The 18,375-nt window shown below is 41.6% G+C and overlaps 1 protein-coding gene across 1 annotated transcript in view; it reads right to left on the reverse strand.

Moving 5' to 3' along the window:
* The window catches only part of LOC141167233 (solute carrier family 23 member 1-like), a 526,465-nt gene that overhangs the window by 443,782 nt on the left and 64,308 nt on the right, over positions 1-18,375 (reverse strand). Inside the window, exons 4-5 of the mRNA XM_073654677.1 lie at positions 14,988-15,169; positions 4,337-4,454 (exon numbers count right to left, since the gene is read on the reverse strand). Coding sequence (XP_073510778.1) covers positions 4,337-4,454; positions 14,988-15,169 — 300 coding nt within the window. The remainder of the gene's footprint in view (positions 1-4,336; positions 4,455-14,987; positions 15,170-18,375) is intronic.

Consider the following 18,375-nt stretch of genomic DNA (forward strand, 5'->3'; position numbering starts at 1 on the left):
TGGGGCATTATATGGGGCCCAAGCGGCATGGGGCATTATATGAGGCCCAGCCTGCATGGGGCAATATATGCGGCCCAACCTGCATGGGGCATTAATGGGGCCCAGCCTGCATGGGGCATTAATGGGGCCCAGCCTGCATGGCACATTATATGGGGCCCAGCCAGCATGGGGTATTATATGGGGCCCAGCCAGCATGGGGCATTATATGGGGCCCAGCCAGCATGGGGCATTATATGGGGCCCAGCCAGCATGGGGCATTATATGGGGCCCAGCATGCATGGGTCATTATATGGGGCCCAGCCTCATGGAGCATTACATGGGACCCAGCTTTCACGGAGCATTATATGGGGGCCAGGCAGTATTCTCTATGGTGCATTACATGGGGGCCAGTATTCTGTATAGAGCATTATATGGGGGCCAGTATTCTGTATGGAGCATTATATGGGAGCCAGTATTCTGTATAGAGCATTATATGGGGGCCAGTATTCTGTATGGAGCATTATATGGGGCTCATAATACTGTATAGAGGACTATACTGTTCGGTCTGCACTGTGCGCTGCAAAGATTCACCGGTTTTTGAGCTATTGTAGAATTTACCATAAATATCGTTCATGTAATGTAAAAGTCAGTGAAATCTTTGGCATTGTACTAATATATATATATATATATATATATATATATATATATATATATATATATATATATATATATATATATATATATATATATATATATATATATATATATATACACATATACACATACATACATACTGCTCAAAAAAATAAAGGGAACACTCAAATAACACATCCTAGATATGAAAGAATGAAATATTCTCATTGAATACTTTGTTCTGTACAAAGTTGAATGTGCTGACAACAAAATCACACAAAAATCATCAAAGGAAATCAAATTTATTAACCAATGGAGGCCTGGATTTGGAGTCACCCCCAAAATTAAAGTGGAAAAACACACTACAGACTGCATCAAAGTTGGATCAATGTCCTTAAAACAAGTCAAAATGAGGCTCAGTATTGTGTGTGGCCTCCACGTGCCTGTATGACCTCCCTACAACGCCTGGGCATGCTCCTTATGAGGTTGCGGATGGCCTCCTGTGGGATCTCCTCCCAGACCTTGACTAAGGCATCCGCCAACTCCTGGACAGTCTGATGGTGCAAATTGACGATGGGGGATGGAGCGAGACATGATGTCCCAGATGTGCTCAGTCGGATTCAGGTCTGTGGAACGGGCGGGCCAGTCCATAGCTTCAATGCCTTCATCTTGCAGGAACTTCTGACACACTCCAGCCACATGAGGTCTGGCATTGTCCAGCATTAGGAGGAACCCAGGGCCAACCGCACCAGCATATGGTCTCACAAGGGGTCTGAGGATCTCATCTCGGTACCTAATGGCAGTCAGGCTACCTCTGACGAGCACATGGAGGGCTGTGCGGCCCTCCAAAGAAATGCCACCCCACACCATTACTGACCCACTGCCAAACCGGTCATGCTGAAGGATGTTGCAGGCAGCAGAATGCTCTCCATGGCATCTCCAGACTCTGTCACGTCTGTCACATGTGCTCAGTGTGAACCTGCTTTCATCTGTGAAGAGCACAGGGCGCCTGTGGCGACTTTGCCAATCCTGGTGTTCTGTGGCAAATGGCAAGCGTCCTAAACGGTGTTGGGCTGTGAGCACAACCCCCATCTGTGGACTTCGGGCCCTCACACCACCCTCATGGAGTCGGTTTCTAACCGTTTGTGCAGACACATGCACATTTGTGGCCTGCTGGAGGTCATTTTGCAGGGCTGTGACAGTGCTCCTCCTGCTCCTCCTTGCACAAAGGCGTAGGTAGCGGTCCTGCTGCTGGGTTGTTGCCCTCCTACGGCCCCCTCCACGTCTCCTGGTATACTGGCCTGTCTCCTGGTAGCGCCTCCAGCCTCTGGACACTACGCTGACATACACAGCAAACCTTCTTGCCACAGCTCGTATTGATGTGCCATCCTGGATGAGCTGCACTATCTGAGCAGCTTCTGTGGGTTGTAGAGTCCATCTCATGCTACCACGAGTGCGAAAGCACAACCAACATTCAAAAGTGACCAAAACATCAGCCAGAAAGCATTGGTACTGAGATGTGGTCTTTGGTCCCCACCTGCAGAACCACTCCTTTATTGAGGGTGTCTTGATAATTGCCAATAATTTCCATCTACTGTCTATTCCATTTGCACAACAGCATGTGAAATTGACTGTCAATCAGTGTTGCTTCCTAAGTGGACAGTTCGATTTCATAGAAGTTTGATTTACTTGGAGTTATATTCTGTTGCTTAAGTGTTCCCTTTATTTTTTTGAGCAGTGTATATTTCTCTGCATCATGAATCGTGGTACTTGTTAAAGGGGCCCACTGAGACTCTTTCGTCTGGGGCCCATGGAAACCTGGAGCCGCTTCTGGTTGAAATCAATGATGGAGGCGGGAGCATCATGTGACACTCCCTCTCCCATCATTCCTCCTCTGCGTCTGATGCAGCAGCATGATGACGTGCCACGCTGTGTCAGACAGTGGAGCTGGCAGCTGCTGAGGTGATGAGAGAGATGCGCTGCAGAGACTGAAGCAGTGAGGAACGAAGAGCAGTGAGTGTGTATTTAATTTATTTATTTTTAAATCAGTGAGTAATGATAATACTGGAGGACTAGGGATGCATTTTACCCTATGGTGGGGGCCACATTTTACCCTATGGGAGGCTGCATTATACTGTGTGCAGGACCATGGGGAGTGCATTATACTGTGTGGAGGACCATGGAGAGTATATTATACTGTGTGGAGGACCATAGGGAGTGCATTATACTTTGTGGAGGACCATATGGAGTGCATAATACTGTATGGAGGACCATAATGAGTACATTGTACTGCGTGAAGGACCAAAGGGGGTGCATTATACTGCATGGAGGACCTTGGGAAGTGCATTATACTGTGTGGAGGACCATGGTGAGTGTCTTATACTATGTGGAGGACCATGGCGAGTGCATTATACTGTGTGAAGGACCATGGCGAGTGCATTATACTGTGTGGAGGAGCATGGCGAGTGCATTATACTGTGTGGGGGACCATGGCGAATGTCTTATACTGTGTAGTGGACCATGGCTAGTATCTTACACTGTGTGGAGGATCATGGCGAGTGTCTTATACTGTGTGGAGGACCATGGCGAGTGTCTTATACTACGTGGAGGACCATGGCGAGTGCATTATACTGTGTGGAGGACCATGGCAAGTGCATTATACTGTGTGGAGGGCCACGGTGAGTGCATTATACTGTGTGGAGGACCATGGCGAGTGCATTATACTGTGTGGGGTGTGGAGAGGTGTGGGGGCCATTATAATGTATATAGGCCCATTATACTGCATGGAGAGCTGTGTGGGGAACACAGTTGGGGATCATACTGTGTTGGGGTCACTATACTTTGCCTTTGGAGTTGAGGTGGGGTACAGTAAGGTCATTATACTGTGCATGTGGAGGCTATCATACGGTGTCTGGGAGACACTTTTGTTGGCAGGAGGAAAATTACTATGTAAAGGCTGGAAAGTTGTGAGATCTGCTCTTCTGTGACCCCGACAATTTTTTACATTTTTTGGGGGTGGGAGGGGCCAATTAGAATTTCTGCTATGGGGCCCTATGATTCCTATGTACGCCCCAGGGAGGCCCATAGCACTCCGGGGTGCCCGACGGCAAGAGGGCCCCCCACCTGCTCAGGGCCCCGGCACTTGCCTGGGTGCTAATGCCGGGTCTGGGTGCGGGGGTACACGGTGCAGGCGACTGCTTTGGTGCCCCCCCGGGTCAAGGGCCCCATAGCAGTCACGTGGCCTGCCGCTATTGGCGGTACGCCACTGTCTGAGATGTTGTGGTTCGTGCTGCCCAAAAAACTTGATTGTCAACAGATTAAGAAACTACCAGACTCCATGGATGAAAGTATTATGACTGTTATTGAAAAGAAGGGTGGTTATATTGGTCATTGATATTTGTTTTTGAAAAGTCAGAAATTTATTTTTGTACATTTTGAGTTGTTTGCTTATTTTCATCTGCTTAGAATAATATTCAAATGAGGATGGAAACATTTACATTTTCCATTTAGTAATTCTCAATAATTATGGACACGTATTCTAAGAAATACAAAACCTCACTTTTCCTTTCTTAAATATTCAGGTTTCAGGTTAATTACTCTTTTGGATTGACCAACAGCATTGTAGTTGTTCAATAGCAAAACAATCATCAAAAATACAAATTGCCTAATAATTGTATACACAGTGTAAATATAAGGAATTCAACTGTGTTCATGTATAACTTACTGGAAATAACTTGAAAACAGGATACTTGCTGATTTTCCATTTTCCTTTACTACATGATATGAATGGTACCTCTGTTTGTCTCAAATATTGTGAAAATATTATAATTAAGACAACAGTTCTGCAAAAAGGAATAAAAAAATAAATAGACAAATAAATATAATGAGCTTTTATTTTCAATGTAATCTTGTCTAGATTTTCAAATAATTAAAAAACATTTTTCAAATATTTAAAAAACGTATTTAAATCCTTTTCAAGGATTTCTGCCTTAAAATACTATAAAAGCAGGAATTGAATGTGAAATGTGGAGAGTGACGAGGCAGGAAATATGCCATACATATTAATAGGGCCCTATTCATCCAATGGTTGCCTAAATAGTGTACTGCATGTTATTTTTAACCATTATGCCAATTTATGTTGCTCATAAATGACATATGCCAATTAATGTCTACATGAACAGCAATTTTGATACAGTGGTAATTCAGGTAGTGTAAGGATTGTACTCACTCAGGTGCAATGATAGACAAACAGGAGGCATGTTCCTTTAAATGACCATATTTTTATTATTATAGCGTCATTAATTCCATGGCGCTTTACATGTGAAAGGGATATATGACGCGCCCCCTGGGCCATATTCAGGGGAAACCCGGAGCCGGATCTGGATAGGGGTAGTAGTCCTTGTGGCGGTGACCCGGTCCGTGCCCAGGGTGTCAAACTAAGTGGCAGTCTATGGCAGTAGATGTTAACTTGATCGACTACGCCACCCGTTGAGTGCGGCTTTGAAGCCGCCGCTGCAGAACAGTCCACTGAGGCCAGGTGTATAAGGATGTGCAGCGTGGTGGTATAACCCCCAACGGGAGGGGTATGGCCTCAGGGCAGCAGGGATAGATGATGGGGGTGATGGTGGTACACGGGCGCAACAAAGACAACTCGGAGTCTTGGTGGTGCAGTTCAGGGTCTTTACTCACGGTTACTTGGTTACTGCTCCAGGCCACCGCTGCAGAGGTGGCCGCCTCCGTCGCGCTGTGCTCACCAGGTGAGGGGCTCGGTTAACTCCCAGGTCTTTCTGGAGTGCTTTGCAGGACCCCCTTTATGTCCCCTGTTTCTGGTCTTCAAACCCACTAGTGACCACGCTTATGTCCAGCTGCCTCGGACCTTCTTGGTGGGCAAACGTTGGCCTGCGTTTCCCAGGTCCTATGTGGTGCCTTTCTAGCGGGTGTGGCGAGGGGCTGCTCCACATGTAATGTCGCAGCCTCCGGTTCTTAGTTAAGGGTAGTTTCTCTCCTCCACTAATTTGGGATCCGGTTCCCATCTTCTTGACCTGACCCCCCTACTCAGGTAGCGGCGGGCGTGTGGTGGCTACCAGCCAGTCCACACCCCTGGGGTCCCCTCTGTCCTTCCTGGAGCCCAGTCTGCTCCTCTTCCTCCTTCTTCCCTCCTCCAGACTCAGGCCTCCTGACAGGGCCTGCCTGTGGAGCAGAGCCCATAAAGCAGCTCTGCTCCCTGTCTTCTCCTCTCTCAACTCACTCCCTTTCCAAGATGGTGCCTCCCTTTATACTCCTGTACAGAGTGCACCCAGGATCTACTTCCCCCACGCACACACTACCGGGTTCCCTTCTCTAGGTGTTCCCTCCCCCCACTCCAGCCAGGGACATGCTCACTCGTGCCTGCATAACTAATGGGAGCACCGTCGAGCTGTCCCCCGGAAATGTGGTGTAGTGCATGTGGGTGTTAGGGTCCTGAGCCACACTCCATCCTTACCTGGAAGTGAGATATCGCACATCTGGGTGAGATGCAATACCCCTGTAGCAACCGAACCCTCGGGGTGCTACATATACATAGTACAAACAATAACAATAAATTTTGAACAATACAAGTCGGCAACTGGTACAGGAGGTGCGAGGACCCTGCCCGCGAGGGCTCACAATCTACAGGGGATGGGTGAGGATACTGTAGGTGACCATAACGGTTTATTAGCTTCATAAACCGTTCAAATGAAAAATGTAAACAAACAGCCTTTAGTGCAGGCAAGAACAAAGAAAATAGTCCTTTTAGCAGAGTCTCTGGATAGCCAGCGCTGTGGTCACACAGGCTGGTGTAACGTCCAGTATCCTGGCTTGGTCTGGAGACAAAACACACCCAGGAGGCCTTCTCCCTTCAAACACACAGACCATGTGAGAGGTGAGGTATGTGGGTAGCTGGACCCGCCCAACTCTTCAGAGCTACCCATAACACAGTCCCAGGTGCAGCAAATGATCCTCTTAGTGCTTACGTGCACTAGAGAAAAGACTATGGGTTACATCACAGAGACCAGCCATCTCTGTGATACATACCTCCCATCGACTACACGACCATTAGCCACCTTACAGTAGCTATACTCTTCTTTATCCAGACTGATGTCAAAAGTAATCCAACACATCTTCTTGCATCTTGGCCTTGTCACTCAGATAGTGAAAGAGCTGTCTGTCTTTTGCTTTAAATACACGGCTCAGTCCTCTACCACATTATCTTTTTCTCCACCATTACAAATGAAAGTTTTCCACCATATTGTCCAAATCTCACCTCAACACGTGTGCACTTCACTCCAACCTCACCGAACCTCATCCTTGTTCTAAACATTGAATTTTTTCAACCATAACTTGTCTACAACCTATCTATCTCACTCACCTCCCCATCACAGGTCAACATCATCTAGGTAATCTTTGACTTTGTCATTGAAAATGCATTTTCAAACCTTACCAACTTCTTCTACCTCCAATTCAAAAATATTTCTCAAATCCACTTTTTCCTCCACTTAGAATCAACAGAAACTAGTACATGCCCTCATCATCTCCCACTTAGACTACTCCAACATCACAGTTAATCTACCTGTCCCTTAATGGCTCTAACCACTGCCAGTTCCTTCAATGACTACCTATTGACTAGTCAATTCAGTTGAAATTACTAAGCGTGACCTACAGAGTTGTCCATAACTTGACCTGAGATACTTCTCTGATCTTAATTCACGCATAATCTCCTGTCCTAACAAGACGTTTTTATCTGCTCTTCTATTGTTCTATTCTCACACAAACATTTTCAAGATTGCTTCCATGTGTCCCCTCTGGAACTCACTACCCACTGATAGACTCTCCCCCAAAGCCTACAGCTTGTCTTGAAACTGTGTTCTGTACAATGAGTACGGAAAGTATTCAGACTCCTTTAAATTTTTCACTCTTTGTTTCATTGCAGCCATATGGTAAATTCTAAAAAGTTCATTTTTTTCTCATTAATGTATACTCTGCACCCAATCTTGACTGAAAAAAAATAGAAATGTTGAAATTTGTGCAAATTTATTAAAAAAGAAAAACTGAAATATCACATGGTCATAAGGATTCAGACCCCTTGCTCAGTATTGAGTATAAGCACCTTTTGAGCTAGTACATCCATAAGTCATCTTGGGAATGATGCAACAAGTTTTTCACACCTGGATTTGGGGATCCTCTGCCATTCTTCTTTGCAGATCCTCTCCAGTTCCATCAGGTTGGATGGTGAACATTGGTGGACAGCCATTTTCAGGTCTCTCCAGAGATGCGCAATTGGATTTAGGTCAGGACTCTGATTTGTTCTGAAGCCACTCCTTTGTTATTTTAGCTGTGTGCTAAGGGGTCATTGTCTTGTTGGATGGTGAGCCTTCGGCCAAGTCTGAGGTCCAGAGCACTCTGGAAGAGGTTTTCATCCAGGATAGCTCTGAACTTGGCCGCATTCATGTTTCCTTCAATTGCAACCAGTCATTCTGTCCCTGCAGCTAACAACACCCCCATAGCATGATGCTGCCACCATGTTTCACTGTTGGGATTGTATTGGGCAGGTGATGAACAGTGCCTGGTTTTCTCCACACATACTGCTTAGAATGATCACTGAAAAGTTCTATCTTCATCTCATCAGACCAGAGAATCTTATTTCTCAGTCTGGGAGTACTTCATGTGTTTTTGAGCAAACTATGCGGGTTTTCATAGGTCTTGCACTGATGAGAGGCTTCTGTCGGGCCACTCTGCCATAAAGGCCCAACTGGTGGAGGGCTGCAGTGATAGTTGACTTTGTGGAACTTTCTCCCATCTCCCTACTGCATCTCTGGAGCTCAGCCACAGTGATCTTGGGGTTCTTCTTTACCTCTCTCACCAAGGCTCTTCTACCACGATTGCTCAGTTTGTCTGGACTACCAGGTCTAGGAAGACTTCTGGTGGTCCCAAACTTCTTCCATTTAAGGATTATGTAGGCCACTGCGCTCTTAGGAACCTTGAGTACTGGAGAAATTATTTTTGTAACCTTGGCCAGATCTGTGCCTTGCCACAATTGCCTTGCCACAATTCTGTCTTTGAGCTCCTTGGGCAGTTCCTTTGAGCTTATGATTCTCATTTGGTCTGACATGCACTGTGAGCTGTGAGGTCTTATATAGACAGGTGTGTTCCTTTCCAAATCAAGTCCTATCAGTTTAATTAAACACAGCTGGACTCCAATAAAGGGGTAGAACCATCTCAAGGAGGATCACAAGGAAATGGACAGCATGTAACTTGAATATGAATGTCCGAGCAAAGGGTCTGAATACTTATGACCATGTGATACTTCAGTTTTTCCTTTTTAATAAATCTGCAAAAATTTCTACATCTGTTTTTTTTTTCAATCAAGATGGGGTGTAGAATGTACTTTAATGAGAAAAAAAATGAACTTTTTAGAATTTACCAAATGGCTGCAATGAAACAAAGTGAAAAATTTTAAGTGGTCTGAATACTTTCCGTACCCACTGTATGTACTGAAAAGATGTTTGTATATTTTTACAGAGGTGATTGTCCAACTCCCATCAATCTGATACTGATGACCAATCTTGATTGAGCATAGTTGAATTATATCTAATTAGTGGACATCCCTTCTAAGGGAGATTTAAAATGAATAGCGATAATTAAAACCAGCATTTTTATGCCTGCTTTTACACAGACAACAGGTAGTGCTGTATGTTACATCAATAACATAGCACTTATACCTTATATATGAATATCACCCTTTAAACTAGATAGGTCAGATTATATTTACCAGATTATTGGTGTAAAAGTATTATGATCATCTTGGATACAGGTGAATTGTAGTAACTGAATGGATTACTATGCTCAAGCTAAAAATTAAAGTCTAGATTTAAAATTCCAGAGAATTGCAGTCCAGAATAATATATATTTGACAGGCGATGACTATCAGAATATCTAGACCATACAAAAACATATAGTAGCTAAAGCTTAAACATTTCAGGTCTGCTTTTTATCAAACGTGTTGCTCTCCTTCCTTCCTCTTATAGCTTGTAGAGATATAGCAATGTATTAGGACTGAGCTTCCTCAGATTACGTGTTCTTGTGATTTTAGCTTTTGATTGTATTTTCATCTACCTTATGGTGTGTTTTTCATATAATAGAAGTGGGGACAAATAATATACCAATATTTTTCTTTATTAAGGAGTCTGCTGTTGTTTTATGTTACTATGTTATTTTTATGTTATTTCACACAGCAACACAGAAGATTTATTACTTAGAGCTGAAGTTAACTAAATATTTGTTACTAGAATGTAAAAAGTACAAATGTTGCACGTATCTCAATCTACTTTGAGTTCTTGTCATTTATTAACCATTCAAAATTACCCCCAGCTTGTCGGTCAGTAGACTTTATAGCAATGCCAAGTAGGCTAGGATTAGATAATAGCTCTGCAGGCCTTTATTACTGCACCTGGTTGGCCCTGCATATAAACAGGCTAGGTGTTCACCTAAGTCAGTCTGCTGAGGAGGCTGAGCAGAGTGGATGTGTCTTGAAGTTGGAGAGAGAAACAAGCCAGAAATCCTCTCTGAGAAGAGTCTGCACAGTCCATGCCCAGAGAATCGCAAGTATCAGTGGTTGTTATGGACAATAGCTGTTTTGTTTGACCGAGCTGGAGCTAGCTGAGCTGTGTATGAGTAGCCTGGGTCTGTTCTGTTTAGTTAGTGCCTGGACAAGGCTAGGAATTTATGTCTATGAGTTTGGTGCAGTGCAACCTGTGGAAAGCAATAAAAACTGCATATATTTGGACCAAAACTGCATTTCCTGTGTGAACTTTACCTAAGGCCTAATGCCTTACGTCTACCAGAGAGAGTGAATCCCTACAACATATCCAGTTTCATTACTTATGGTTTAATAAGCTCACATAAGTAGAAACACTGTGACCAGCTTTAGTTACCTTTAGCAAGGAAGCCACAAGCAAATCAAATTATTGTGGATTCTAGACGACTGTTATTCATGCCTAGACAAGGACGATTCAATTATATTTGACTACAAACTGCTGATAAATAATTTAGTTTTGTAGTCAGAAGGCTAAAGCACAAACATAAGAGTGATTTGGATGCAATTTCTATAGCCAACACAAAGTAGACTCTTTCCAATACACTTCCTCTCTTTACTATCCACTTTTGACAATGGCCTACAAACAACTGCATCCAAACATCATGTGTGGCTTAAAATCTCCAAGTTATTTCAAATAATTACATTTCTTGGAATTGAAGTTTAAAGGGAACTTGTCAACTTATTCATGCTGCCTGAACAACAGGCAGCATGAATCAGAGCTTAGCTGCACAAATACAGCTAGATATAATTTTCTCTAAAATATAGTTATAAAATACAACCAGGGACCTTGGGATGAAACGAGACAAGCAAAAGACCTGTCAATCACCTGGAAAGGAGCTGGGAAAAACCATTTGCGGGAGACACCAGACTAGTCTCGTCTTTGCCCATGATCCCCGGCTGGATTTCCTAACTAGGCTTGAATTCATAATGCACGTGGTTTAAGCAATATGAACTAGCTGACAGGTTTCCTTTAAATGTGTCAGAATTCTGTTATCCTTCTGCAGTTTGACCACTAGTGGCTGCAATTATTCACTTTGATAATTGTGCTGCATTTCAACTCCTTACCATAGGAGGCTGTTGTTGTGTTCTGCAATTACCCTTTACTAAGATGGCAGATTCTGAACCTGTGGAAGCCATCTTGTTTCCTGCTTGGGCCTACTTAAAGCTATTGCTAGCTCCAAGTACTTCTACTACTGCTTGTTGTTCCTTGTCGTGCCCTTCTGCCACTGATTTCCAGCAGCGCTTCACCAGTATTATAATAAAGTGTGTATATTAAAAGCAGTTTTCTCACAAAAAATATTCATCAACTGTCCACCAAATAAGTGATATATGTCGGACAACTGTGAATGCTACCACTGGGACCCCAACTAATCACAACAATGGGGGTTCCTCCTCACTGTATTTGGGATTAAGTAGGGCGGCATGGTCATGCTTGACTACTGTTGCTTCATTTATGTCTATCTGACTGACAGAGATAGACAAGTACTGTACTCGTCTACCTGCTTTAGTCCCATAGACCCTGATTGGAAAAGCAGCAACCATGCTTTTCTATTCAATCCCATCTGCAGTATTGAGACTTGGAGGATCACAATCCAAATACTTGAAATTGGTAGGAGTGCCAGTAGTGTGGTCTTTAACAGTAAGACATATATCCCCTAATCTTAGAACAGGTAATGTCTTTAAGGATCAAAAATTGTTCTCTTGCTAGGAAATGACCCATTGTAATATGCAAATTTGTGGTTCCAGTAATTAAATTTCCAGAATTGTTTAATAAGATGTATTTAATTGCTATAATTTATGAGGGAATAGCTCATGCAGTAATTACATAATATTTAATAAAAGTTTCTCCAAACCAAGGTTGCGTTAGTTCTTTTCCCATATATTTATAACACAATACATTCTTTTCATATATCTTGAAATAGATAGTAATGTTTATCATTCATGTGTTAATAAATTGTAAATGCCAACATTACAATAACAAATGGAGGAGGAAGAAGAGAACAACTCTGCACTATTGCCATAGAATTTAACTATACAATGTGCTTTACATCATGTATTCTTGTATGAGTAATGTGTCTTAACGTGGCCTCTTTAACTACCTCTTATTATTATGGCTGTTCATGATTTTATCACAACTATGTTGCTTCCTTGAGATTCCAGCATTTGTAGTATGGGGTGACGGCTCATCTATCCTGGAGCTTCTCTTTCTTTTTTTAGTGTCTGCTACTGAAATGCGTCGCTGTAATGTTTGGGAAGCTTTAGCTTGATATGATCACTGATTATATTTCTTAGGCATTAGTTCACTTATGCATCTCTTTCCAGTAGTATATAGTAACTCTTTCACTTTCTACAGTAATCTCTGCAGCAGTGCAATCATGTTGCAGCGCCCACCTCTAGTCTATTATAACTCCAGAAAATGGCATATACGGTACACACACTATATGTGTACATACATACATACATATATACATATATATATATACATACATATATATATACACACATATATATATATATATATATATATATATATATATATATATATATACACATACATACATATATATATATATATATATATATATACACACATACATTATATATATATATATATACATACACACACACATATATACAGTACAGACCAAAAGTTTGGACACACCTTTTCATTTAAAGATTTTTCTGTATTTTCATGACTATGAAAATTGTACATTCACACTGAAGGCATCAAAACTATGAATTAACACATGTGGAATTATATACTTAACAAAAAAGTGTGAAATAACTGAAAATATGTCTTATATTCTAGGTTCTTCAAAGTAGCCACCTTTTGCTTTGCTTACTGCTTTGCACACTCTTGGCATTCTCTTGATGAGCTTCAAGAGGTAGTCACCGGAAATGGTCTTCCAACAATCTTGAAGGAGTTCCCAGAGATGCTTAGCACTTGTTGGCCCTTTTGCCTTCACTCTGCAGTCCAGCTCACCCCAAACCATCTCGATTGGGTTCAGGTCTGGTGACTGTGGAGGCCAGGTCATCTGGCGTAGCACCCCATCACTCTCCTTCTTGGTCAAATAGCCCTTACACAGCCTGGAGGTGTGTTTGGGGTCATTGTCCTGTTGAAAAATAAATGATGGTCCAACTAAATGCAAACCGTATGGAATAGCATGCCGCTGCAAGATGCTGTGGTAGCCATGCTGGTTCAGTATGCCTTCAATTTTGAATAAATCCCCAACAGTGTCACCAGAAAAGCACCCCCACACCATCACACCTCCTCCTCCATGCTTCATGGTGGGAACCAGGCATGTAGAGTCCATCCATTCACCTTTTCTGCGTCGCACAAAGACACGGTGGTTGGAACCAAAGATCTCAAATTTGGACTCATCAGACCAAAGCACAGATTTCCACTGGTCTAATGTCCATTCCTTGCGTTCTTTAGCCCAAACAAGTCTCTTCTCCTTGTTGCCTGTCCTTAGCAGTGGTTTCCTAGCAGCTATTTTACCATGAAGACCTGCTGCACAAAGTCTCCTCTTAACAGTTGTTGAAGAGATGTGTCTGCTGCTAGAATTCTGTGTGGCATTGACCTGGTCTCTAATCTGAGCTGCTGTTAACCTGTGATTTCGGAGGCTGGTGACTCGGATAAACTTATCCTCAGAAGCAGAGGTGACTCTTGGTCTTTTTTTTCTGGGGCGGTCCTCATGTGAGCCAGTTTCTTTGTAGCACTTGATGTTTTTTTGCAACTGCACTTGGGGACACTTTCAAAGTTTGCCCAATTTTTCGCACTGACTGACCTTCATTTCTTAAAGTAATGATGACCACTCATTTTTCTTTACTTAGCTGCTTTTTTCTTTCTATAATACACATTTTAACAGTCTATTCAGTAGGACTATCAGCTGTGTATCCACCTGACTTCTGCACAACACAACTGATGGTCCCAACCCCATTTATAAGGCAAGAAATCCCACTTATTAAACCTGACAGGGCACACCTGTGAAGTGAAAACCATTTCCGGTGACTACCTCTTGAAGCTCATCAAGAGAATGCCAAGAGTGTGCAAAGCAGTCATCAAAGCAAAAGTTGGCTACTTTGAAGAACCTAGAATATAAGACATTTTCAGTTGTTTCACACTTTTTTGTTAAGTATATAATTCCACATGTGTTAATTCATAGTTTTGATGCCTTCAGTGTGAATGTACAATTTTCAAAATCATGAAAATACAGAAAAATCTTTAAATAAGAAGGTGTGTCCAAACTTTTGGTCTGTACTGTATGTATACATGTATATACATATATACAGTTTTTGAGAATAGTAACGTATATGAGTAAAATCAATGTGTTGCTTTGAATACAAGTCCACGCCAATGATTTTTTGCAGGAAGTAAACTCAAACCTAAGAAGTTAAAAACATATTATTATAAACTCCCTGACTTTGATGCGGGTTCACAAGCCAAGCAGATGATGGCTGTGTTATTCAGCCATCATCTACCTCTATCAGCTGCAGGTGGAGAAGTGCTCCATTCATGGCTGATAATCTGTTAAATAATGCTGTCAGTCTCTGACAGCGGCATTTATTTGTGAAATAATATTTGCATATAGCTGATTAGTGTGCCCCCAGAGACAATGCTACTGTTGGGCCCTTGGCACCTCAGTCTGACACTGAACAGAACGACTCCTATAAACACTATTATAAGATTCATTTACCATCTAAATCTGCATTAAATGGATCTGCTTACATCTAATATTATTATTATTACTGCTGAACTTACATTATAGCTATCCCCCAGTGGCTGCCGCATTTCTTTCCTGCCTCATCAAATAAAGACAGACCAATGAGTGTAATGGTTGGTGTGATAGACAGAGGTCCAATAAATCTCAATATAAGTCCAATTAGTCCAGAAAAACCCAAGAAAACTTGAAAAAGGGAGGCAACAATAATTGCACCTTGAATCTGGGAAAATAAAAAAGGTAAGATAGATTAAATATGTTTCTTATCAGTTATATTTCATCAAATATTATATCACACAATATAAACAGGTACTTAATAGTTTAATACAGGATTCCCTATAGCTTTATGTACGTGGTCATCTTATGGATCCATTTCTTACAAAACCACAATACCCTGTTTGCACAATTATTAGGCAAGTGAGTATTTTGCAAATATCAGTTTTTGCAGATTTTCAAACTCCAAGCTATAAAAACTTGAATGCTTGTTGGATGAAGTAGATCAGGTGATGTGTATTTGTGTAATGAGGGAGGGTGAGGCTTAAGGATATTAACGTCCTTTGTAAAGGTGTGCATAATTTTTAGGCAGTTTGTTTTCCTCGGGCAAAATGGGCCAAAAAAGAGATTTAACTGACTGAAAAGTCAAAAATTGTTGCAAGTCTTACAGAGGGATGTAGCACTTGATATTGCTAAGATATTGGGGTGAGATCACAGAACTATCAAAAGTTTTGTTACAAATAGTCAACAAAGTCACAAAAAACATATTGAGAAAAAAAAGACGCACATTAGCTGCCAAAGATTTGTGAAGAATCAAAAGCAACCAGGAACCAATTATCCTTTAGTGCTGTCATATTCTAGAACTGCAACCTCCCTGGGGTGCTGAGAAGTACAATGTGTTCAATGCTAAGAGACATGGTCGAGGTAAGGAAGGCTGAAATCAAACAACCACTTAACAAGACACAAAAGTTGAAGCGTAAAGACTGGGCCAAGAAAATTTCTGAAGAAAGATATTCAAAGGGTGAAATGAGATGAGATGAAAGTGCCTCTTAATGGACGAGATAGATGCGCCCATGACTGGATCAGTAATAGGCACAGACCTCCAGTTTAACTCAGATGCCAGTAAGGTGGAGGTGGGATACTGCCATAGGGCTGATAATATAATATAATATTAAAGATAAGCTAGTGAGATCATTTTGGGTTGAAAATGGACTCAAAATCAATTCCTAAACCTGCTGCCAGTTTCTCGAAGACCCTTTCTTCAAGCAGTGGTACAGAAATAAGTCTGCATCTTTTAAGAACATCATGATTTTTATGCAGGATAATGCTTCATTGAATGCATTGAAGAACTTCACTACTTAGCCTTAAAGATGAAAGAATAATGACATGGCCCCCTCTTCACCTGACCTAAATCATGTTGAGAACTTCTGGGCTCTTCTTGAATGGGAGATTCATAGTGAAGGAAAACAGTACAACTCTCTGAACAGTGTCTGGGAGGCTGTGGTTAGTGTTGCCCAAAAAGTTGATCGTCAAAAAATTAAGAACCTGACAGACTCCATGGATGGAAGACTTAAGACTATTATTGTAAAGAAAGGTAGCTATATTGGTCACTGACAATAACTGTTAGAAATTAATTTTTGTATATTTTGAGTTGTTTGGTTATTATTCACACTTTATCATATGAAACTAATCATTTGAGTTGGAAATTTTTCTTTCTTTTCGTTTAGTTGTATAATAAGTTTGCACAATAATAGTTGCCCAATAATTCTGCATGAATAGATATTCTCCAAAGAAAGACGAAATCTCACTTTTCCTTTTTTAAAATATTAATGTTTCAGGTTTAGTAACCTTTTAGATTGACCAACAGTAGTGTAGCTGTTCAATAATAAAATTAATCATCAAAAATATAAATTGCCTAATAATTGTGCACATAGTGTAAAGGTGCATGAAGGTCTACTGTTCCTCCAGGCTTCTGACCTCATACTCTATATGACATGCTTCAACATTTGGCATTTTCTCCCCTGGACCTTGTTAAGGAAGAACATTTGTTATTTAACAGTGCACCATAGTATGTAGCCGCATAAGACCATTTTTCCCACTCTATGGTCTCCTACACATTGTTCTGCCATGTGCTTACTGGTTTTGTCCGAAACAAACAGTGAATTATACACTATATGTTTTAACTATTTAATTTAATATTTTACCACTTTTCTAATGTACTTCAGTTAAAAATTCCCTATCATTCCCTGTGTACTGGAATTTCCTGTTTGTGTTCTTAATTCTTACTTCCAATGACAATTCATTTAAGTGTCCCAGAATGCAATTTGTATTCTCAAACTGGTCACCGTCTGGAGGCTGGGGCTGCTGTCATTCCCACTGCTTCCTTCCACTCTGGAATAAAGTCATCGGGAGCGACGCTGTGGTCACTTACCATACCTTCTTTCATCACCATCCCCTTGATTATGTATTGTTTAAAAAGTGGTGATGAAGAAGTGGCCGCAGCTTCAATCACACTGCCACATTTCTACTATCCCAGCTGCCCTGCATGTTCAATCCACACTGCTTCTGTGCCCGCCACCACTGAAACGAGATGTCATCAGAGGGTGGTGATAGTAGCAGGTTGAGTGACAGCAGCGCTGCCCCCCAGATGAATAAACAGTGTAAGTCCAGGATCTGTAACTGTCTGCTAACTGAAGCAAAATGGTTAGTCTCATTATTTCATGAGTTGGGTGCTAATGTTTACCAAAGACAGAGACATAGCCATGGGAAGTACATAAAATACTGCATCTTCTACTCTGTCAGGAAACAACCCCTTTTAAAGTAGTATTTTACCCCTTGCAAAAAAAAGCAAACATATACTCACCTTCCATAGTGGCATCATTTTAGCGATGACAGCACCATGTCTACTGAGGCTGTCACACACAAACTAAAACATAAGCGTGCATGCACCCACAGTAGGACAAAGCATCGTGCATAGGCCACAATTTCTGTGCGCAGGGGCAAGTTGTCATCCACGCCAAGTAAAGAAGGAGGATGGCAAGCAGCAGCTGGGGGAAGGGATGGAGAGGCCCAAAACCACGCCCATCAGACCAGACTGATCGGATTACCATGCAGTGTGGGAGAATTTAAAAAGTTTTTTTTGGGATTTACAGGGGGAATCAGGGGGTTATATGAGCATTTATGGAATACAGCACAGGTGATGCGTAAGGTGATAGTTTTAGTTCATATAGGACAAAATGGGTGACAGGTTCTCTTTAACACATTTAGCTAATCTCTATAAAATGTATTAATTTTGACTGTAAGGGAAAAAAAGTTACCGCTGATTTATGGAAAATCATGATTACCATCTACTGTCAGGGAATAACATTTAGCAGTAAATAAAATTTGCAAAGAAAATAAATAATTGTCATGTTAATTTATAGCTTAAAATTGATG

This window comes from Phyllobates terribilis, unplaced genomic scaffold (genome assembly GCF_046119375.1).
Source record: "Phyllobates terribilis strain yellow unplaced genomic scaffold, ASM4611937v1 Scaffold_11__3_contigs__length_659146591, whole genome shotgun sequence".
Taxonomy (NCBI): Eukaryota; Metazoa; Chordata; class Amphibia; order Anura; family Dendrobatidae; genus Phyllobates; species Phyllobates terribilis.